Source organism: Equus asinus, chromosome 1 (genome assembly GCF_041296235.1).
Source record: "Equus asinus isolate D_3611 breed Donkey chromosome 1, EquAss-T2T_v2, whole genome shotgun sequence".
Lineage (NCBI taxonomy): Eukaryota > Metazoa > Chordata > Mammalia > Perissodactyla > Equidae > Equus > Equus asinus.
Window position 1 is genome coordinate 144,165,421 of NC_091790.1, and position 24,635 is coordinate 144,190,055.

At 36.2% G+C, this 24,635-nt stretch overlaps 1 protein-coding gene across 1 annotated transcript in view; it reads right to left on the minus strand.

Moving 5' to 3' along the window:
* THSD7A (thrombospondin type 1 domain containing 7A) overlaps positions 1-24,635 on the minus strand; it is a 661,869-nt gene that overhangs the window by 24,729 nt on the left and 612,505 nt on the right. The window contains exons 17-21 of the mRNA XM_014838058.3: positions 12,663-12,841; positions 8,583-8,716; positions 4,026-4,179; positions 2,138-2,282; positions 739-854 (exon numbers count right to left, since the gene is read on the minus strand). Of these exons, the coding sequence (XP_014693544.3) occupies positions 739-854; positions 2,138-2,282; positions 4,026-4,179; positions 8,583-8,716; positions 12,663-12,841 (728 nt within the window). The remainder of the gene's footprint in view (positions 1-738; positions 855-2,137; positions 2,283-4,025; positions 4,180-8,582; positions 8,717-12,662; positions 12,842-24,635) is intronic.

Here is a 24,635-nt window from a genome sequence, read left to right on the forward strand (position 1 = left end):
TGCAGGAGGAGTCAAAACCTGTCAGGAATGTGAGTACTCTTTTGGTATAGAAATCAGACAAAAATAATTACAACATGAAGCATAGCTTCATGAAAACTAAGAAAGGCCAACAGCTATGTTTCCTCACATTTCATAAAGTCATATCTAGAAATAATGTTACTTTTTTAAATTGGAAAATTAACAGTTACAATTCTTTGTACCTAAAGGATACTAATACTAATGGCAGGCTCCATTCCTTTGTTTGAATTTCACGCTGTCTCTTATCCAGACCGCAGTAGTTAGACTCGCACAGCTGGGTATTAGAACTTAATATCAAAATCTGCTACCAAACCACATGCGATCAATGTTTAGCAACAGAGAGAATAAATGATGGATCTTGGCAGGTGTCCCAGGCAACACAAAATTCACATGAAATTACAAAAGATGATGAGTAGTCTGATTAAGATTTATTGCCTTTATTCACCTTGATTACTTATTGTTCTCCGAGCATTTCTTTGACAAAAGGCTAATTAGCATACCTTTGGGCTCCAAGCAGAACAAAATACAGGAAATTATCTGTAGAAATCAGTTGTGTTGGACAGTGTCTCTTTTCAAGAAGATGCTTAACAACCTCTGAATAGCGCAGAAAAACATCTGCTGGCAATGAGCTGCACGGAGCACAGGTCACTTGGCTCAGCATGAATTGGAATTATTAGGAGAGAATTTACTTTCGAAAGATATAACACAGCATCCCCTTACCTCTTCACAATATTTCAGGTCAACCGACTTGCCATCACTTCGAACACAATCCAACATCCTTGTTTTAATGCCATTTCCACAAACTGCTTTCTCACTCAGCTGACATGTACTCCAGTCTGAAAGGAAGGGAGCCCATCAGAACAGAAGGCTGTGTATGAAACAGATTTCAAATGAAACTCTGATGACCTGAATCCCATATTTAATTCACAACTGCTTCCTAAGCCCCACAATCAATCACCTCACATGCAGAGCATATGGGTCCCAGCTTTGAACATATCAGGAGTCAAATGGAATTGCTGGGGTTGCACATAGCTACAGGGATTATTTTTGAAGGCAGATGTCTACTTGACACTCTTGATAGCTGGCGTTTGGCGATATTGTAAAAGTGACTTTGGCGCAGATCAAATGTCACTTAAAAACTTTTTTCCTAAGAAAAGGAGAAATTTAAGTTTTAACATTATTTTTATTTTAGCAAAATCATCAAAATTTTAATGGATGGTACTTTGTGTAGTTATATTCAAATAAAATACTGTGTTTCACTTTCTGTTCACACACAGAATGTTTTAAAATGTGTGCTTATTTCAAAATCACTTTGGCCATATTCATTTAAATCTCTTATTTTATGTCTTTTGCCAAATAATTCTTTCATCTTTCTTTCCAGGGTAACATAGCATGTCCCAGAGAACTGTGATTTCTTTGTGTCATCAAAGGAAATTGAAGAGAAAAACCAAAGGAAACAAAAGCCAATCTGATCACTGTGCATCATTGTACAATTTCTGAAGTTTCAGTGTGAAAATTACTTGGGAAAAATTCCAAAATAATCTTCAGTGCTAACCCAAATCACATAAGCCCACAAGCTCTCTTCTTTCCTAGTTTTTGCCTTGATGGTATGAGATGAGGGGTAGGGTAAAAAATGGAATTTATAATAAGCTTTTTTTTCTGAAAAAATACTTATCTATCCTTTTTCATCTGTTCTTTTGATAATATTGAAATATTTATATTTTCTTTATACATTTTTTGGCAAGCTTAAGATTGCTGCTGTTTTTCCATCATGTTTATAATCATGCTTATGAACTGCCTCCACACAAAGAATTGTTGTCCCAGTGTGTTACAGTGCTTAAACTTCTCCTGAAGAAGAAAGACATCTTTCCATAAACTGACTCTCCACTATCTACCTCAGGGGCTAATGTTTATGTGATATTTTTATTCTCTATATCTTAATGTTTACTAAAAAGTAAAACAGATAAATATTTCTGTCATTTAATAAAGAGTTATTTTTCGGGGAGCAAGCAGCATGTCCAAAGGCACATAGATGGAGACCAACAATATTCGGAACACTGCTGAGCTGACAGACGCGGGATCTGGCCTTAACTCCATGGTAAGATGGCTCTCCACATACCTGTTACGTTATAGTCATAGTGGAAGCAGTTTTTATTCAGGTTACAGGGTTCCTTCTCAACAGCATCAGGGCAGGCTCTTCCTTCATCAGCAGGTTGTCTGATGGGATCAGCAGACCTTTGCCGGAAACTGCTTTGATTGCAAGGCTGACAAAGAGTAACACAGCTCCTCAGAAAGATGAAGATTCAGCCACACAAGAACTAACATATTAGGGAGAGCACTGAAGCAGGAGGTAGAACGTTTGGGCCACTGGCTAACTCGAATAATCTCATTACACCTCAGTTTCTTCATCTATAACATCAAGGTGTTGGATGAGTTTTTGATGTCCCATCTAGCAATAAGCTGCTTAAGAGTCTGTGTGTCAAATACTAATAGCTACATCACACATCACAAATAAACAAACACACACATGCATGATGATAATTATTGCAGATCACTGATACAGAAATTATCTATCAATCATCTAATATAGTCTCTCAGACCTGAAAAATCGTTTTAAAGGTGACTTTAAATAACTAGCTGTTAGTGACCTTTATTTTCCTAATTCACACACACATATGCACACAAACATAATTTAGTACTTAAAAAGACTGGCTTGTCATTCCCCTATTGGAACAGTCTTGTTATGAAAACATTCGGTTTCTAAGGACAGAAGCAGGAATTTCAAATCTGATGCTTGGAATGAGAATAGAAAGGCATTTCCACACCCTCATGAAACAGTTGATTCTGTATTGCAATTTGACCTGAATCCCAGTCAACCACCAGCTCTGTTTTGCTCCTGCTCTATCAGTTCGCTACCAGTCAGCATCCTTAGTAATATTAACACAGATTGAAAATTAATTTTTCCTTGAAAACATGCATGACAAATTCTTTGTAACTGTCCTATACTGTATCTCAGCAAATTAATTCCACATTAGATGTATTTTTCCCACACTTTTGAGGTCATCTTGAAATGTACAGCTTTATGAAGGTCCCCAGGGGCAAGCCAAATCTCCTGCATTGTCAGCCAGTTCTGTTTCAAATGACTCTTCCCAGGGTGGTGTGGAAGAGCCCCCACTGGCTGTTGAAATCTAGAAGCTTTGTGTGATTTGAAACTCTCAGCTGGCTTTCCAGGCCCAAAGAGACACAGAGTCAGTGTGTGGAAAGAGATTCATTGATACGCAGCTTTCTTCTTTCTACTCTCCTTCTTACCAGGATCTTTGGCATTTTGGTGTCAATACTCCTGCTTCAGTACCCCCACTGTGTGAAAGATTATTCCTACAATTTAAATAAAATGGATTGGGCAAAAAGCAAGGCATGACAATAACCTGACACCATTATTGTACCTTTACTAGATCTTAATTCTCTTTCCCTTTACCTGAAGGGAATCATGATCACCACTGTAGTTTTTAACATGCTGTGTATTTATAAGCCAATCTGAAGGCATTTTGTGCTGGGTTAGGAGAAGGGGGAAGGAATACAAAGCTTGTAAGAGGTCACGCTGTTCTAGTGTGAGTCTAAATGCTGATTTTAAATGTCACAGTCATAGAATGAAGTGGCCAAGAAAAACACCCCTTCCTTTGGTAATGAATTTGGTAACGAATTTAATAACTATTATTTTCTTAATGATATCTTTAAAGCTTAGTGGTAAGGAATTAAGCAAACTCTGTTTTTTGTTTTTGTTTGCTTTTTGCTGAGGAAGATTAGCCCTGAGCTAACATCTGCATCAATCTTCCTCCAGTTTATATGTGGTTCACTGACACAGTAGTGCTCATAAGTGATGTAGGCCCATGCCTGGGATCTGAACCCACAGACCTGGGCTGCCAAAGCAGAGTGCGCTGAACTTAACTACTACGCCACAGGGCTGGCCCCAAGCAAACTCTATATTAATAAACGGTTAATTATCTCACCAAAGTGCATCTGGTCCATGGACCCCATTCAGATATCACACAGTCCTCAGGACACGGTAATTTGCACTCTCTAGAGCCCAGGGGCATCTCTTCTGGATCACAGAGGTAATCGTCTACGTGGTCAGAAGGGCCATCTGCTGTGTTATGCATGCATCTGGAAAAAAACATCCAAATGAGTGAAGGAGCCAGGACAATTAGAATGGCCAATCCATAGGATAGATGGTTCTTCTTAAGCCATCATCATGGGGTTGGGAGGAGGGAAGCTTTGAATTTAATGAATAAGATCCTCCAAACATGGAGACGAAAGGACCTTTGCTTCCCATAAATACTTGTAGTGCTTCAGTGCGATTTAAAAACCTGTGCTTGTATGCATCATCATAATCTTTTAAAATAATAGCTACTGAGTGTATGTAAACTCTGTAAGCCTTCCTCGGAAAGGAGAAGGTCATTTGCACTCATATACGATGCAGAAACTAACGAGTGGTTCAAAGAGGTTCACAGAAAGGTTGCAATTTTGGAATATAATGCATCTTTTTCTTCTGAAGAAAATGGCAGATTTCATAGAGAAGGTAGATTTAAATACGGTGGAAAATGAGGCACACTGAAATTTCCTAGTGAGAAAGCTTCATTATGTATTTTCTAAAGTAACCAACGGTATTATCAAATTGTTTTGTCATTTAAAAAGTAATTTAGCCTCCCATCTGCTGCTAATATTAAAAGAAAGCCAGAAGTGAAAAGACAATTATAACAGCAATAGCACAAATTCTCTAAATGTGGTTGTTTGGATCTTCCTACATCACGACCATTTTTTAATTCTTCTTTTTTATTTTTGTTTTTTTTGTGAGGAAGATTGGCCTTGAGCTCACACCTGCTGTTAAACCTCCTCTTTTTTTCTTGAGGAATATTGTCCCTGAGCTAACATCTGTGCCAATCTTCCTCTATTTTATGTGGGATGCTGCCACAGCGTGGCTTGATCAGCGGTACTAGGTCCACACCTGGGATCTGAACCTGCAAACCCTGGGCCACTGAAGCAGAGCACATGAACTTACCACTACGCCACTGGGCTTGCCTCTGTTATTTTTCTTTTTAACAGAATAAATTCAAATACTTGGTTACATTTCATTCTACTGTAAGCAGTCATGAAGGACTCTTTCCTCATCTCTTGGGAATCTAATTAATGTGGCTAGTACCAGACTTCACTTTTACCTTAGTTAATAATTTCTCCCGGCACTTTTCTAGTAGAAGAGAAAAACTTTATCCCTCATCGATAACTCGGAGGAAGTCAACCAAGTTAATGGGTTTGGGCAGAGAATTACGTTGCAAGAGATGAAAAGGAAAGCTTGAGCTCTTAAGCCTCTCAAACCCTCTGCAACGTTTTCAACTGTCGGCTGAATTACATTAGCAATTATACCTGGGGTCTCAACTTTTTTCAGGGGTTTACAATCAGGAGGGACATTGAGTCTTCACAAATCTACACTGCAGAAACACCTTTCTATACAGTGCTGCCCAATTTAGGAGAAAGGTCGTTTTCCTACAGGATGTATTCAAAGACTGGAAAACTGTGCTGTTGGTCATATCCTGAGTTTGCAGCCTGAAAAAAAACCCCATAAAAATATCCACCTCTGCATTTTTTTATTAGATAAGTATATAAAAGAGCAATCACAGAAACACACAAAGGTATATATTTATTTGATTTCATTGTTGAAAGAAAAATTAAATTCTAAATTTCTTTGGGAGAATTTTAGTTTCCCAGAAAAAGTTCTCCTTCAATGGCATTTTAACAACTATTCCGCTGGCAGTGGCTTTGAGAGGACATGGAGCAGCCAGGACAGCTGAATGCTCAAAAGTTGGATTTGCCACTCAGAAAAGATCGCGTTCACGTAGGCACTGACACGATGTACAGGGATTAACTTGCAAAATTACCTATTGATTCAGAGTTAAGGAGAGATGGTCAATACTCTATTATGTAGTTACATACATACAACTTCCTTTTCAAAGGCTTTTCTCCTCCTTTTGTTTTTTATTTTATAAGTAACATTCATTTTAGGAAAATCAGCAGAAACTAAAGTCACATAATTATATCACTCAGAGATACCAGTATTAACAGACTATTATATTTAAACATATATTTTCATTTCATAAAATAGGAGCAAACTTTACCCACTCTTTGCACCGTTTAAGAAAAAAATTAACAATACATTATGAACGTGTCTATAACTATTTTCTAAGATATAATTTTTAATGACTACATTTGAATTCTATCATTTGAATGTGCCACAAGTGCTAAAAAGAAAACCTTTATTATTAACATTCAGATTATTTGTTTTATTTATTTTATTTGGTATTAATGATTTTTTTTAACCACTCTAGAATACAGAATAAATATTTGGATCAAGTTTTGAGCCCAAAGGGAAGTCAGTTTAAGTTCTCTTGCTTTCTTCAAATTCTTGACCTTTCTCCTTTCATAGGAAAAGGAATTATGCTGGGAGAAAAGTGAACTGTACCAGAAATACATAGTGGAGAATCAAGTTGAAGGCAGAGGTGGGACTGGAGGCCCACCAGAGGTGTGGCAGTAAGGGCGTATATTGCAGAGAATTCAAAAGCAACAATAAAAGTAACCAAATCTTTTATTAGTCTTTTTTAATTATCACTATGTGCTGGCAATTCTAAAAAAAAATGTCAGTGAAGAAATCCCTTCCCTCCAGGGCAAACCACTTCCACCACTCAGACCATCCTCCCACAGAAAGCAGGGGATCGGATAAACTGAAACCTTCTCTCTTATAGACGTATCTATCCTCAAAGGTCACACAATGCTCGTGTCTAAGCAGGACATTTTGACCTTAATTAGCAGAGGATAAGGTTAGGGAGGTGTACTACTCAATCAGTAACAAATAGGAACATTATTACGTGATCAGAGATCACAATCAATACTGACCTTCTCTTCTCTATCTGCATTCAAGATGTTTACTGAAAAAATAAATTGACCTGAAAAGCTACCTTGTTTAGGATGTGTTTGGAAACATTAAGACTATCTATTCACAAAGCAAAAATAAGCAACATCTATGTACAGAGTTGAAGGGGAAGCTGAAAGAAGAGTAATTCTTTACTACCATTTTTTTGTTTTTACTAACAAATCCCCCAACCCAATCAAATTCTTAATACAAGAAAAATATTTTTAAATTTGAAGAAGACATTTGAGATTTGGAAGGGAATAGTGGCAAACAGAATCTCTGTCTTTTTCTTCCCCATGTCCCTATCAATTCTTTACTTGCCTGCCATCTACCTTTATTAAGTTCCTCAGAAAAATAACTTGAGAGTTCAGATGAGCTTTTGAAAAAAGAAATAGAGATTACTTTTATTGAAAGCAAAGTTATACATAGTGTGCCAAGGTTTTATGATACAAACGTTAATTTGTTCTACTTCTCTATTGAGAAATAGAATCAAATCTGTGAAAAAGTTAGGCCATGGGTGAGAATGGGCTTCTTCACAACATGAGTTGTCAAGTTCTGGATGTTCTCATATTTGTCTTTACTGTGTGTGTCACTTAGCAGGGTTAGAAGAAACTGGTCTAAAGAGTGACAAGAGACTTGGGTTTGAATGCCAACACTGTCTCTTTACTAGATGTTTGTTCTTGGTAAATTCTTTAGTATTTCTGAATCTACTCTACAAAATGGGGATTAAAAAACCATATGTCCTTGTTTACCAGTGTTCTAGAACCCTTAAGGATCACATGTAGATGCTGTTGGCAAAATTTAATGAGTATCAAACTGGTATTAGGTGTTAGGGAATTTCTTTAACTATTACAGAGTCTCAGTTTGGAGAAAATTATAGAGTTTAATAAAGGTGACACACTAGTAAATGGATCTTTTCACAACAATCAGGGGTGTCTGGGATGCCACAGAGCAACACTGCTCACCAGAACTTTCTGTGATGATGAGAATATTCTATATCTGTGCTAACAGAATAGCCATCAGCCACCCAGGGCTATTGAGCACTTGAAATGTGTCTGGTGTGACTGAGGAAATGTATTTTAAATTTCATTTAATTTTAATTACTAGGTTAAACTTAAAGTGAGATAGCCACATGTGGCTAGTGGCTACCCTACTGGCTAGTGCAGCCACAGAAGAGCAAATGAGTGGCACTAGGATTTAGGGAAGGCTTGCTCGAGGAGCTGAGTGTACTCAAAGTTAGCTACTTGCTATAAAGGAGCAAGAGTTTATAACCGATTATCATTAAAAAGCTGTTAGGAATATATTTGGCCTTTAAGAAACAAGTTATTGGGGTTGGAAATCTGCATTAGTTCAGCTCACATTTAACACGCAGCTCTCCCCCCTCAAAAGCACCTTGAAGTGAAGCTTCCTAAACCAGAAGGTCAAATATGACAAAGTGCTGCTTGAAGCAGATGCCCTTAGAGTTTTCCATGAACCAGATTCCCTAAAAATAAAACTAAAGGCAACGATGTTCAGGAGACCCGGGAGGAGTGAACGCTCCCGTTGGCATGTGTGAAACCAGGAGGTGGTTGTGCCTTTCGCTTCTCTGTTACTAGGTTGGCCTTACCTCACTTTCCGGGTTTGCACGCCCTCTCCACAGTTTTCCCGCATGTTCACAAAGGTCACCTTACAGACGCTCCACGGCTCTGTGACCCATATGTACTGGCTGCAGTCACTGTGGCAAGGGACGACCTCATACACCTGAAACACACACAGTTCTCAATGATCTCACCTCAGGGAAACCGAGGAGAGTGCGTGGGAAGACTCTACATCATAAGAATCGTTATATTCTTGTTCAGCTACTTTTATTTCTCTCCTTTGTTGTTCATCATTCTAAAAGAGGAATATAGAGAAATTTGTGGAGAGTTCCAGCAGTAAAGGGCAGGGCTAGCTGTGCTGTATTCTGCTGCTCCATTATGTTGTGGCTGGAGATCTGACCTGCTGGACCACATCAGATGTGCTACACACTTCTCTGTACTGACTGTACCCACAGTATTGCAATTTCCTGGGCCATCTCTCTTGTTCACAGTTTTACGCATCTTCAATACTTACCCCAGGGTGCTCATATTGTAGGCATTCAATAGAGATTTGTTGACTAAATGAATTAAATAAGCATACAAAAGTAGATGTTCTCAAATAAATATAATTTGGCCTGTTTTCCAAATAAATATACAAAACAATAAGAATTTATACTTTTTTGTGTTCCATATATGAAACTAAATTAGAATATAAATAATATGAAATAAAGCTGCCTTCAAACTAACCCTCAATCATTTAGGGCTTGGACAAAGTCTGAAACTGGTCTCATATCACACAGCAACAGCTGACAGCAGAGAGGGCCATTTGAAGCAAAGTAAATTGTCTTTCTCTGGTATCCATGAAGGCCTCAAGTCTTTCAACCTCAAGTCTGAGGTAGTGTCTTTGGTTTCAGGATTTTTAGAACAGTGAACAATTATGTTCTTTCCTCAATAAGAAGAACTAAAAAGGGAAATAAATGGACCGTAATTCACTGCAACAGAGCTGATCCAACCATTAAAGGAAAACATCTTTTAAAGTCATTTCAAAATCTATAGTAATCCAACTCTATTTCCTATTTTACACACACACAAACACATACACTCGCACAGAAACTACACAGAAGTGAATGTCTTATGTAACTATCTAATTCCAGAAAACACAGACTTAAATAACTTTTGGAGCCATTCTTTTGCACAAATTTTAGTGGACTAAACACCCAAGTAAAGTGAACAAAGTGGATCTCTTCCAACCAAATAGGAATGAAAAATATGTGTGGTTGGAGTAAGAATCTATACTTATTGTCACAAGTGATCACACTCGCTTTCGTGCTACACTAAAGTACAACTAGATATTAACAGGTAAAATGCTACCCTACACCTTGTGGGAAATGCGAAAATTGAAGGGGAAATGCCATGTTTCCTCATTCTTTGATGGTTTTCATTTTAATCTCCTATGTTGGAGTGAATGCAAATCAGTTCAGAGCAACCTCCTACCACCCACTCTCAGCCCACAGGCACCTTCACCTCTCCTGAGAAGCACCAGGTCGTTAGTAAGAGGTGTCACTGCCTTTTCAAGGCTGGTGAAGTAAAGCTTGTGCCCGCCTAGCCCTGCACCTCAGGCCCTGATATCAAAATGAGAAAACACAGGTAGCATGCTCAGGAAAAAAAGGAACAGCTGCCTAACAAAAACTTTATGGAAACTATGACATTTTCTCCCTGGAAAAGATAAGAGACAATAGCAGGGAAAAAATGCATTCTCTGAAATCAGGAGTTAAAAAGGAAAACAAGCAGCACTCTCTTATGAACCACGAGGCTTAAGAGTTCTTACCTGTGCCTGGAGTAGTGTTCAAGAGGAGTAAGAAAAGGGAGAGAAACAAAGATAAGTAAAACGTCAGTATATTTCATGAGAGGAACTCATGTTCTAAGTTGCAAATATTATTATCCATAAATAAAAGCCTACTTTTTTTTGGTAAATGATTAGAACACCTTCTCTTAAGTCTTGGGAGAGAAAAACTAACTCCTTATCGTTTAAAAGTAAGCTACACAAATGAATATTTCAAACAGTACAGTTAAGGAAAGGATTATATGGGCAGGATGAAGAAATCTTAGAAAACTGAGTGGACCTCAAAATACATATCCTGGGGAATTGATATATAACTGCAATATCTTGTGGTCCAAATTGTGAATGGACTATCTGTCTATAGATTGATTAATTGATCAATCTATCAATCTTAATCAATCCATCTACCTATATTTCTTAGGAAATGAGGATTTGCTTCCTCAATTGGAAAATAGAATCTCAGAGACCATTTTCAAGTCAACAGACCACTGATTATTTTACTGAGGAATGCACAATTGTACTAAAAATCTATGTGATTTACAACTTTCAACATTAACACAAATCTTTGCATATTCTTTACATTCCTATTATTTTACTAATACATAAACGCCTAGAAATTTCTATATTTTAATGTAGAACATTTATGCCCAAATATTCAGGAATCTATTATTTCTTGTTTTAGCTTTGATTTTTCAGTTGTTAATGTCTCACTACACCACCAGTAAGCTGATAACAAGTACCCAAAAATCCCCATCAAATTCTGCATCAGATTACATCAGAGTTGGAGAGTGACAGAGAAATGGCTTAGGTTAGAGAGCTTTCATAGCAAAGACAACTTGGCACAAGGTCTTGAACCTTTGCAAATTCACTATTAAAGAAAATGTTGAGGCAAACACAGCTCATTTAAATTTAAGATCTGATGGCTGTCCACATATACACACACACATACTGAAGGTATGAGGAAGTGTAGAAGTTCTCTTTATTAGAACCATGGATCAAATTTATTAAAAATTAAACTTGCCATTGGAAATTCAAGATTTCAAAACTTGTAGAGAAATATTGTTTTGTATTATTAACTTTACATTTCAGTTATTCTGTTTCATCAGGGTCACAGAACTGAATTTTCCTCTTTGCAAATATTCCCCATGACAGGGAAACTCAATTACCAATAGATGGCAGCAGTGCAGTATATTCTTTACCTGCAGTTGAATTTAAGGGCAAATTCAGCAACTTCACTTGGGAAAAAATCAAGATTCTTACGGAGTACTTTCTATGGAATTTAATTCTCCACTTTCTTCATCTTAATCTCTTTATTCAATTCAAAAGTTCTTTTTATTTTCTCTATAGTGTATTTTCATTGTTATTAATAAATTGAGATTAATTTGGGAAGGAAAGTATGTACTGATAAGCAGTGTGTTGGGAGATTAAAATTACACAGTCTACATATGTATGAAAAATATTACATATTTAAGTTTGGTTCATACATATGACTTGGTTCATTTGACAAATTTAACCAGACATGTTAACATCTACACATACTATTTAAAATTCATTCTTTGTTAATTCACATGTAGGCCAAACATGATGATAATTGTCTGATGCACCTTATATTACATTTAACTTAGTCACAATTCCCTCTGTTAGTCTTTTTAATTTATAACTCCATTAGCACACAAGTAACAACTATTAACAGCAGCTAATGAAGTGTGCATACAAAGTCAAATAAAGTTCCAAACAGGATTGAAAAGGCTAATGCCTAAACTGATGGACAGCATACTTACAATGATTTTGAAGTCATCTTTATATTTCTTTTCTCTAAACGTATTTGATATCAAGCAAACTTAAGTGAACGCACAGTATATATTTCCTAATTTTAGAACCAAATCCATATACTTTCTTTGATTTTAATTTAAATAGTCGGTAATTGAGACATCTTTTCTGAGAATCTAGGGGAACTATAAGAATAAACAATCCTGTTCTCAGCACACAAATTACATACAACTTTATGACAGATTAAATACCTTGACATTATTTGAAAGGTGTCATTTTTATTTCCATTTAATTAAATTAATATGCGTGTATATGCAGGGTGCTAAATCTCCTGAGAATGCAGAGATAATATATCTGATTTGGGATTTAATAACATATATGTACTTTACTCAGTCATCTTAAAGATAAAATGGGTCAAATTTCTTTTTTAGGGGCTATTTACTTTTCTCCATTTTGGAGAAAAAAAATAGATCACTGTAAATCTAAACAACACTTTAATATTCCCAATGGTAGAAAATACCTGGTTGACATGGTCCAGTTTGGGGCAAGGCCTTCCTCCATTATACGGTTTTTCACGCAGCCATTTAGACCGAACCTTCACACCACTCCCACAGGACTTACTGCAGCGCGACCAGTTGGACCACTCACTGAGCTTGCAGTCTGACGGGCAGGGCATGATGCAGGCCTCTTCGATGTAACCTGGGTAGAGGAAAAAGATGAGAGCTATCTCCTTCACATGTCACTTGCCCTCTACCACTCGCCAGTCTAGCTCATTTAGAAGGTCCAGGTTTGATTTGACAGCAACATGCAAATGCAGAGACGTCTCCGTCTTTAGGGACTCAAATTAAATTCTGCAGGAAAATGACACATACGTACAGTGACTCTGTTAAAATAACAGCTGAGCAGCTGCCACATGATCTGCTTAGGATTCAGGCTCACCGTATTTCAACATTTCTGACTTTCTGACAGCTCGTGTTTAATTGACAGTAACTTGTCTCCTGCCATATCATTCTCATGCTGCCAGAACGATACATTACAAAAATTCTAACAGTTTTCTATAAAATCCTGTTAATGTCACACAAATTCAAGTTTCTGAGCCCATGCAATGTTCTTCCTCAAGAAGAAAGCGAGATTCTCTCGATCGATATCCAAAAGGAACTATTTAACTTAGTGCCTTCTGTTTCCCCCTTCTTTGAAAACCAACTCTGAAGAAGAAAAATGAAGGATGTTAAATAAATAATGTCTCATATTTTTATAGTGCTGTCAATTTCAAAACACCTTCACATCTTGTATTCATTTGATTCTCTTGAAAATCTTATAAACGTATTGGGCAGGGATTGATATTCTACTGGACAGATAAGAAAACAAATGCAGAGAGAGAACTGACAAGTGCAAGTTCACAGTAAGTAAGTTTCACAGTAAGAGATGGGGAAAGGTTTTCTGAGGTCTAGGCCAGCATGCATTCCATCAAATCACACAGCCAATTAACTTAATAGTCTACAGATTTGTTTTGAGAAATAAGAGCCTTTTCCTTGAACAGTCCCTCACCACCAACTTGGCATTTCACAATATCAATTTATCACTATTGTTTCAAGGCAAATATGTGGAAAAAGCAAAATTCCTCTGGTCAAGAGTCAAATGTTGTCCTCTGTAATCTGACTGTGGAGAGTAGTTGCTCTTGATACAAGAAAACACTCTGCCTTGCCATTTTACATCAGCATCAAGGATTTGATTTTGAAGATGATTATAATATAAACAATTTATACTAGAAACTCCAGGTAGATTTTTTAAAATTTTAGTGAGACATAATTCATACACCATAAAGGTCAGCTCATGTTTTGGTCTCTAATGTACTCACTGAGTTGTGCAGCTGTCACTATCATCTAATTTTAGAACATTTTCATCATCACAAAAAGAAACAGTCGCTTCCCATATTTCCTTCCCTCATCCCCTGGCAACCACTAATCTACTTTATGTCTCTAAGAATTCACCTTATTCTGAACATTTCATAAAATGAAATCAAACATTACACGGTCTTTTGTGATTGGCTTCTTTCACTCAGTACAATGTTTTCAGGGTTCATCTATGTTGTAGCATGTGTTAGTACTTCATTCCTTTTTACAGCTAAATAGTATTCCACTGTATGCATATATCATCTTTTATTTATCCATTCATCAGCTGATGGATATTTTAGTTGTTTCCACATTTTGTATATTATGTATAACGCTGCTGTGAACATTTATGTACAAGTTTCTGTGTGGACATGTTTTCAGTTCTTTTGGGTATATAGCTAGGAGTGGAACTGCTGGGTTATATGATAACTTTATATTTAACTTTTTCAGGAAGTGCCAAACTGTTTTCCAAAGTGACTGTCCCATTTTACAATCCCGCTAGCAAGGCATGAGTGTTCCAATTTCTACATTTGTCAAAATTAGTAATTATGTCTTTTCTATTTTAGTGTCCTTTGGAAAACAAATGTTTTAAATGTTAATGAAGCCCAATTTATCTGTTTTTCTTGTTGCTTGTGCTTTGATGCCATATCTAGGAAATCATTACCTAATCCAAGGTCATGAAGATTTACACCTATGCTTTCTTGTACCACTTTTATATTTTTAGCTTTTGTCTTTAGGTATATGATTCATTTTGAATTAATTTTTATATACAATAAAAGTTAAGGGGTCCAACTTCATTCTTTTGTACGTGATTATCAAGTTATCTTAGGCCTGTTTGTTGAAAAGCCTATTCTTTCTACATTGCATTGTTGTGGCACTCTTGTTGAAAATCAATTGACCATATATGTAAGGATTTATATCTGGATTCTAAATGTCATTCCATTGGTCTCTAAGACTGTCCCACATTGCCTTGATTACTGTAACTTTGCAGTAAGTTTTGAAATCAGTAAGTGTCAATCCTCCTACTTTGTTCTACTTTTTCAAATTATTTTGCCTCTTTTTGATTCTTTGAACCAGCTTGTCAATTTTTGCCAAAAATGGCAGCTAAGATTTTGATAGGAATTGTGTTGAATAACTTGATCGATTTGGGAGTATTGCTATCTTAACAATCCAGGTACACGGAATTTCTTTCCATTTATTTAGGTCTTCTTTAATTTCTTTCAGTGATGTTTTATAGCTGCATTTCTTTTGTTGAATTTATTCCTAAGTATTTTATTCCTTTCACTCTACGTAGATTTAAAACATAACCAACAAACATTGATTTCTTTTATTACAGAGAAACGAGACCACCTAAAAACCAATAGGACAAATTTATCTATAAGCTTGTGCTCAAAGTGTCCTGGATTGAGACAGTGTTAAAAACTTAGCCAATTTACTACATAGTATTTCTCAGTCTTGCCTTATCATAAATTACCCGGAACACATGTTAAAAGCACAGGTTTCCAGCAAACCCAGACATTATGGTATAGTTTACTTGGAATAGGGTCTGATTTTTAGAAATTAATATATTTTATTGTGTTTATTCAGCACTCCCTCTTTTTTGCGGGAAATTTTATGAAATTTTCCTCATCAAGGTAATTGTAGATTCACATACAATTACAAGAAATAATACAGAGAGCTTCCTTGTATACTTTTCCTGGTTTTCTACTATGGTAACTACAGTATAATTTCAAACAAGACACTGACATTGATACACTCCATTGAGTTTATTTAAGTCTCACCAGTTTTACTTGTATTTATTTGCATGTAAGACTAAAATTAGGAAATGTGGTGAGACACAGGCAGAATCAGCAAAATCTGGAAGAGAAGTAGATTTGTGGCATATCTTTCTATATATTTTCTCCTATAGTTTTGTCAAAGAATACACATCACGTGTTTTAAACTTATTGTAGTCTCCATACACAAAAGTGCATCTTTCATAAGTAAAAAGTTCACAGAATACACCCATGAAACCAACAGTCCAGAACTCTCTTTTGTGTTCCCTTGCAATCCCTACTCCTTCTCACCTGGGCAACCACTAGCCTGATTTCTCATGGTATAGAATTATTTTGCTTTTTAAAAATTTTACATAAATGGAATCATATAGTGTAAATCCATGTGTGCTAGCCTTCTTTCTCTCTGCATTGGGATGTGAGACTCATCCATATTGTTGCATGTTGTTGAAGATTGTTCACTCTAATTGATGTATAGCATTCCATTGTGTGAATATATTATGGCTTATTTATTCATCCTATTGTTGGTGAGTATTTGGGTATTTTTCATGTGGAACAATAACAGTACTGTTACCGTGCAGTATTAACAGTACTGCTACGAACATTCTAAAACATGTCTTTTGGTGAACGTATATATGCATTTCTGTTGGGAGTATTCCTAGGAATGAATTGGATGCATCAGAGGATATGCATATTATATCATCTAACTGTAAGTGAAGTATAAAAGGAGAAGTGTTTTTAAAAGATGGGATTATAAATTTGGTATGAAGAGCAGGATGCAATGAAAGAGTTTTCAAAAGTGGGAATTAGTCTCAGATAATCTTCAAGAGGGCAGATGTACCAGTTGGGGTTTTGTTAGTCGTGAAACATTGAAGACAGAAAGAAGATACCAATGTTAAGCTTTGAATGTACTTCCGATATTGAAGAAGGCTTTTGGAAGAGGAAAGTCCGATGAAGAATTAAAGGAGTACTTTACAATAGTGTTTACTAAAATTTTGAAAAGCAGAACTATTCATGAAATAGATTGTAGTGATCCACCTAACTTTTATACTTTGACTTTAATTATGGCTTGAGGTGGGAAACAAGCCCACTTAACTACTTTGAGTTGAAATATGTTTCAAGTCCCATTCCCCTTTTCACACAGCACAGCCAGTAAACAAATTTATCTAAAATTCTATGAGATGCTTAAAAATGTAACTCCTGACAGAGCCAGTAATAATTTGTTTTGTGTTTCACAGTAATAGTTTAAGAAACAGAATGAGACTGTAAAAATGTTTAAAGTCATTTCCAAATCAATGCTATTCTGTGACCAAATTGTTTGTTCATAAAAGTACAAAGAATTTTTTTAAAATCCCAAATATTTCCAAATATTATCAATAGCTTTGGCAAAAGCACACTAGTATTGCAAAGGTAATAAGTTATGGAAACATTTCTAGAAGAAATGCATTTTTCCACTTTGCTAAACTTCAAAACGACTACAGAAGTAAACTTCTACCCTTTTGCTATTCAGTAATTGTAGTTGAAAGTAGAATCACATGATTTTTCATGTCACTGCTTCACAGAGCAACGGACAATGGAAACTCTCTTTCCACTTTATCTGCTGAAGTATTACGGCATCAGTGAGACTTAACATGTATGGTTTCAGACTGATTCACATTATACTATTAAGTAAGCAGATATAAAACTTTTATGTCTGATTTTCCAGTAGTGTATTCCAGAAAACATCTCTCAAATAAAACTCAATCTATTAAATTGTTAAAAGATACAAATTAGACACTGAGATAGACAAAACTGCTATTGAGTATAATGCTTAGCATTTCATTTTTATTTCCCAGTGTGTAACAACATTCAATAATTGCCTGTCATGTTTATTTAGCACAATTAAAATCCTTAATGCTACTAGTGAACTGCTAGATAAGCATTCCCCTGCCTTCTCTGCTAAGATCATTTCTGAGGGCAATTAACACCAAACAATCATGGGGGATGGGAAGACAGAAACATCTGAAACGTTTTAAAGCTAAATAAACTGCTGGCATCTTGTAGCAATTTATGGTTTCTGAGGAATGCTGGAATAAAATAAATGACTTCACAGTTAGGATGTTAAAACTTTTAGCAGTTCTACACTGAATTTGACACATGGAAAAATCAAACTCCTGACTTCTGATCATATTTTTTGTATCCTACATCTGTTTCAACTGCTCTTTCAGGTTGAAATGAATACAAAAATACAAAACACTAGCATACTCAAAGTGGCAACTGGAGGACATATGGCCTTTGAGATATATCCAATCACCTCATTCATTTGAATTATGAAAGCGCAGATAAAGTACCTTTCAACAACCTTCACAATTACTATATTGTGCTGTTGAAATTTCATGAGTGATAAGAATATCTTTGTTATTCACGTGGGCCCCTTGAACTACACAAGTGTAAAATGCCAAAGAGATGTCTCAGAACGCCGGGGGGGAGGGGGGGGTCTGGTCACACCATGAAGACCAACCAGGTATTTAGGGGGTTGGGGCTTTAAGCTGCATGACATCCAACCAATCTCTGGGGAGGAGTGATTGAGTTCAACCAAGTGGCCAGTGATTCAATTAATCATGCCTACATAATGAAACCTCAATAAAAACTCTGGACATCAAAGCTCAGGTGAACTTTCTGGCTGATAATACACATTGATGTGCAGAGAAGGTGATGTCTCCTAGCTCTAGGAGGAGAGAACATGGAAGATCTGTGTTTGAGACTCTCTCAGACCTCACCTTTGTGTCTCTTATTTTGTATCCTTTTGCTATAATAAAACTGTAATTGTAAGTACAGTGCTTTCCTGGGTTCTGTGAGTCATTCCTGGGAGTTATTGAACTTGAGGGGATAGTGGGAACCCCCAAAACTGTAGCCAGCTTGTTAGTAGTAAGGTTGGCCTGGGGATCCATGCACTTGCAGCTGATGTCTGAAGTGAGAGCAGTCTCATATAGGACTGAGCCCTTAACCTCGCCTAACTCCAGGTAGTCAGTGTCAGAATTGCAGTATACTTTCAGACATATATTTTATTAAAAAAAGAAATAAATAAACTTACATATGTAAGAATCTGTATCTATAGTTTACTTATTCAATCAAAATAAAACCCTTAGGAATAATTATATACATTAAGGTATTTATTGACTTTCTCCCCAAATTTAACATTTATAATTTTAACTAACACAGTACTAAAAATCAGAGATAAGTTTTAAAAAACTCAGTTTGGGAATAGAGTTTTGTCAGCAATATAAACATATTTGAGAGAGTGTTCAGATTATGGAGATGAAGTAATGGGAAATTAACTTTGAAACTTTTTAGAGTGATTTATTTTTAATTTGATCCAATGCAGAGCACTGTTCTTTCGCTCAATGAAAATCATATATTGTCAGAGAAGTATTTCCAAAGGATGATCCTTAAATATGAGTTTGTTGGATTTTAACAAGTGTTAAACATAATTTTTACAAAAAGCATCTGTGGTCAAGTAAGTTGGAAAATCGTTGCATTAAACTAGGTTAAAAAGGTCTCTTTACCCTGAGCTTTCTTTTTTTGCTCCTATGAACTGTGACTTTCTGGGAGAATGAGTGAAATACTACATTCCTTTACTTATTGACTTTTTCCTATAGTAACTTGCTGGATCAGTGAGAAGTAGATCATCCAGATAGATTGTAATTATAATGCATGGAAATTGGATTCATATTGTGAGCCACACAGAGTTTTAATATACTTTTTTTTAAAGTAGGCCTTTTTATGTCCATTTCCAGATATGGAAAAAAATGCAAAAACAAACAAATAAAAAACAAAATCTCCCAACCTAAGAAAGTTTCTTCTTCTTAAATGATTTTATACTTTAAAGTTTTAAAGCTTTAAAGGTCAAATTTATGGCAAAGGGAGGGAAGCTGTTATGTGGGTAAACTTCTTGAATTCTTTTTAATGGCTATTTAAAAAGACCGTAATATGAGTCAATGTTGTTTTTATGCAAATTAACTAAAACTTCTTATAAGGGCTAAATTGGCCTTCAATGCATCCATGGGGAAATGAGATAAACCTGAAGAGCAAATACAAGTACAGATTTTTCTTTAAAGTTTAAATTTAAAATGCCCACAGATTTGCTGGTGTGCTCTCAGGTTACTTTCTGAGCCCACAGATATGCCTATGTCTAATATATAATGACTTCTTAATGCATTTATATAGAAATATTCCTTATGCGTAAGCCTTGTTCACTCCGTGACCATTATGATGTTTGAAGGAGAAAAAGACCTACATTTTAGGAATGAGGCTATACTCAACTAATGGGATATAGTGCTTTAAAATTATTTCCAATTTTCAGGGCTTTACTAATATAATAGGAATCTATATGTGGACTCACACAGGTCATTTAGTATCTTTATGAATGATGAAATCTTGTAACAATGTAAGTAATGAGCCACTCTATGGTTATAGCAATAAAGTTACCGCAGATATCAGTATGATTACTGTTCTCTAATTATTTCACTGAAATTAGTGTTATCACTTTTCTATGGCATTAGAGGGAATAAGGGGTCAGAGGCCAACAGAAAAGACACAGAATAAAATATAATGGCAGAGATTGTGGATAAAGGCAAAGATCAAGCATGTTCTCTTTTTATTGTTGCAAATAATGAATTGTTCTTGGCAATTAAATTTATTTTAAGCAACGGACTACTTTCTTCCTAAAAAGCTGAAATGAAAGTGTATGGGATGTATAAGTGTATGTTTGACGGTCTGGCCTGAGAAGCTTGTGGAGCCCAGTTCGAAAACCATGTTATTAAGTAACAGAGGAGTCGAGGTGTCCAGGACATGGAGCACACAGGACTAAAGGATAACATCAGATGTTTTTCCATCACACGACATGAACGGTAGCTGCAGGACATTTTCCAGCCAAAGTCTCTCCCTCACCACCTCCATAATGCTCCTTCAGGCAGCCTGTTGAAGAATAATGCTGGTGTTCACACCTTACTGAGATTTGACCTTAGGCAATTGTTTTCTCTTTGTACCAAATTATCCACAGCAGTCCTTTCTTTCTTTCCCTGGCTCTTTAAACTTCCAGCTAGTACCTCACGAAAAGTCCGTCCCTCACTCCCTGTCTCTCTTTTTCATTTGAGGGGAAAAAGATCTCAATTGTGAATAACTGCAAAACCAATACTAGCTGCGCCTGTGCTACCAAATGAAAGATTTAAATTCTGAAATGAACTAGACATTAAATAAATACCACCGACTGAAAAAGCTTTTTGGAAAAATCAGCGCTCCATTTCAGCTTGTTTACAAAAGTCTATTTATTGCCTTTTCTGCCTGGTTTAATTAAACATGCTCTTCCTCAAATATGAGCATCCACTACGACAAGGAATAATTTCTCATTCCATTTTGTTTCTAATTAACCTCTAATATTAAGTTTATATAATCTTCCATAGAAGCCCATTACAAAAAGTAATACATTCCAGCTTATGTTGTGGTTGAGTTGTCACGTGGGTTATCCTCAGAATTTCCTCTCCCCATACTCACAATTATTTTTATCAGCTGTGCCCTGAGTTTCACACAACACCTTAAAAGTACAAGCTCTTGAACTAAAATCTATTTGTAAATTGAATACTATATGATTTTTTTTTATTCAGTTGGGCCACAAATAAGGTCAGCCTGCATTCTTTTTTCTAAGTTTTGATGTTGCTTCTTTTTTGTTCCCATAAATTCTAATAGAAAATCCCACACCTGTGTCATGTGTACTAGAGTCCCAGACTGATAGCTCTGGTATCTGCAGTTCCTGTAGCAGCTGGGATGGTCATTACACATGATCCCTCCCTTGAAATTGCTGCCTCAGACCTGCAGGAGGCTGGTGACATAAGGATGTAGACCACTTAGGCTACTAGGCAACAATGTTAAATGGTGCCATATAAGGGTAAGCTATAGTTATAACATGAAAATATTTTATTAAAAGGCTTTTGTTTCGCCTGTAAAGTTCATAGAACTTTTAAAAATTTTAATAATTAGTGCTGTAGTGCAAACCACCTATGAAGCAAACCCTATAAAGAGTGACTCTGGGTGCCAGCAAGGATTTTTGCAAAATACCAAACTTTAACGGGCACACTTTGAATCCCACAGATGCTTCCAAAAGCAAATGCTAAAGCCATTCATTACTGTCCAGTAGGTTGTCTGCAATATTATTCATAAACATAATAAGGAGAGAAAGCATGGAAGAGTCAATACAAATCACTATACTTTAAAATTAATGTTAAAGGGAAATGAATCTTACACTAATAAGGCATTAGGCACTCTATTCTGAATTATTCAATAGTAACTACAGTTAAAAGACAAATTGAAATAATTAAAAGGGTGTAATGTGACCTAAAAAAAAATATTACAGCCGTCTGCATGCCAGCATGATGTCCAAATGGCAGTACAAACTCCTGATGATTTTAGAGTCATTGGATCACGATTACTGAGCGCACAAAGTCAAATGCACGCAGCACTTTAATATAACACTGTATTCTGTTTACCCATAGAGCAGTAAATAAACCCAGAGCTCTCTCTTATTTATCTGTCTGAACTGAAAACGATTTTCCTCAGGGCAATCATTAGACTGCCAATATCCTTTCCGCAGAAGGTCCGATAGACTCATTCTCTTTTCAAAATCATACCTAAATAGGCACTCATCTACGAAGACTCATCCTTACAAATTTCAAAAATTTCCTAATGGTCTCTTCCCCACAACCAGCAATCAAGTGAACCATCACATGGGAGCTGTTGATTATTTTGCCCAAGGCAGCATCACATTGTGGTTCTCTAGGAGGGATCTCCACAGGCTTTTCCTACCAAAGGTCAACCTCCTGATCCTACCAACCCTGTGAGCATCTGCACGATGCAGTGCAGTAATCCCTAAACTTTAAATATGTAATAGAACCCCGGGGGATCTTGTCAAAATGCAGATTCTGACTCAAATGTGTAATTTGGGTTTTGAGTGATTTAAAATCTGTTGCTGGGGCTGGCCTGGTGGTGCAGTGGTTAAATTCACACGTTCTGCTTCGGCGGCCCGGGGTTCACCAGTTCAGATCCCAGGTGTGGACCTACGCACCATTTGTCAAGCCATGCTGTGGTAGGTGTCCCACATATAAAGTAGAGGAAGATGGGCACGGATGTTAGCTCAGGGCCTGTCTTCCTCAGAAAAAAGAGGGGGATTGGCTGCAGATGTTAGCTCAGGGCTAATCTTCCTCAAAAAAAAAAAAGTCTGTTGCTATAGTGATACTATCCAAGATTTCATACCAAAAATAAGTATTCATAATTTGTATTATGTTTTTAGGATAATTAAATGCCAAAAAGTGTACTTATATATCAACATTTGTTCAACATTTGTGCAGGAACTATATTTAATACCGTGTATCAGGATGGGTGAACATTTATGTGGCTCCCAAGGCATACTCCAAGATCTGATTTTGGAGTATGGGTAGATCACTTTTCAGTACAGAGTCTACTATTATGAGGAATTCCAGACATAATAGAACTGTGCCTCAAGTTTAAGACATTAAAAAAGCCGCACGGGAAATGGCCTAAAATAATATAATTAAACTGGTGAAAGTCAAATTGCCTTATCAGTATACTCACTGGTAATATGATCCATAGATGGGCAACACAGATTAACTAGAAATGCCTCAAGGGCACTATTGAATAAGGAATTAGTGTCTTTGCACTGCATACATGTGGGGCATCAATTTCATGCTTAAACTGAAAGCAGGAAGATACTATTTCTTGAAACCTGCTTTAAAACCCCATTTCTACTGTCATATGGAAAGATGACTTGGCTAAGAAAAGGCAGTGGTCATAGAAACTGCAATTGAGAGCGTGCCTAGGACAGAAGGCCGAAGTTACAACATTCCACTAACCCCATCAGAAGTTACAGAACATATTTAGGGAAAGCTGCAATTTCTAAAGACATCAGGCAACAGAGACTAGATCTCCTCAGACTTAACTTTGAGTAAATATGTTAGTAAACACTAAAATATCCCACTGGACATCCATCATAGATCACCATAGATCCATCAGATTTAACGAGAAAGGAACGATGCTGGGCAGACACAAAGAACTAAACTGGAAGAGTTCCCTTAGTTAAGGATCTTAGATCCTTTCACAATCCCCATGAAGTTCAGTGCTGTCATGAACTCATTATTTTTCTCCATGTGTTTTTCTTCTAGAATACAGTACTGTATTCGTCATGCTTTGAATTGACAATGCTAAGGTAGGAAGTCTACTGCCTTTGGCCAATTTCAATTATTTTTGTACTTTTATTTTTTAACGTGATCAAACATTTTTGTGAGAGTCACAGGACATTTTAAAAGCTTTTTTCTAAAAATAAGATTGACTGTTAAGAGGCTTAATGAAGCTCTTATGCATCCAAGCAACAGATTGGGGTAAAAGTGAGAATATATGAGAGTCATTCTGCAAGCTTACAGGTTATGTTAAAAACAAATGATTATCTTGGTGATTCACTATGCATAACAATTTAAAATGTGAGCAAACACATGCTACATTCTAGGAGAAACACATTTTTAACAGGATCTTCAACTTTATATTTTAATCACTATGATCTTCTACATTATCATCATATCTTAGAATAGGAAGTGCATTTACATTTTCCTGGTATCTAATTTATAGCATTTATGTTATTTGATATAGAAAATAAAATACTCAATTACTCTTAGAGGTGTTTCTCAAAGCATATCTATTATAAATACTAAACTCTTTTTTCTTTTATTTATTGTTCTAAATGCGTGGAATAATCTTAAACCTAGCAATGCACATATATCAACCTGA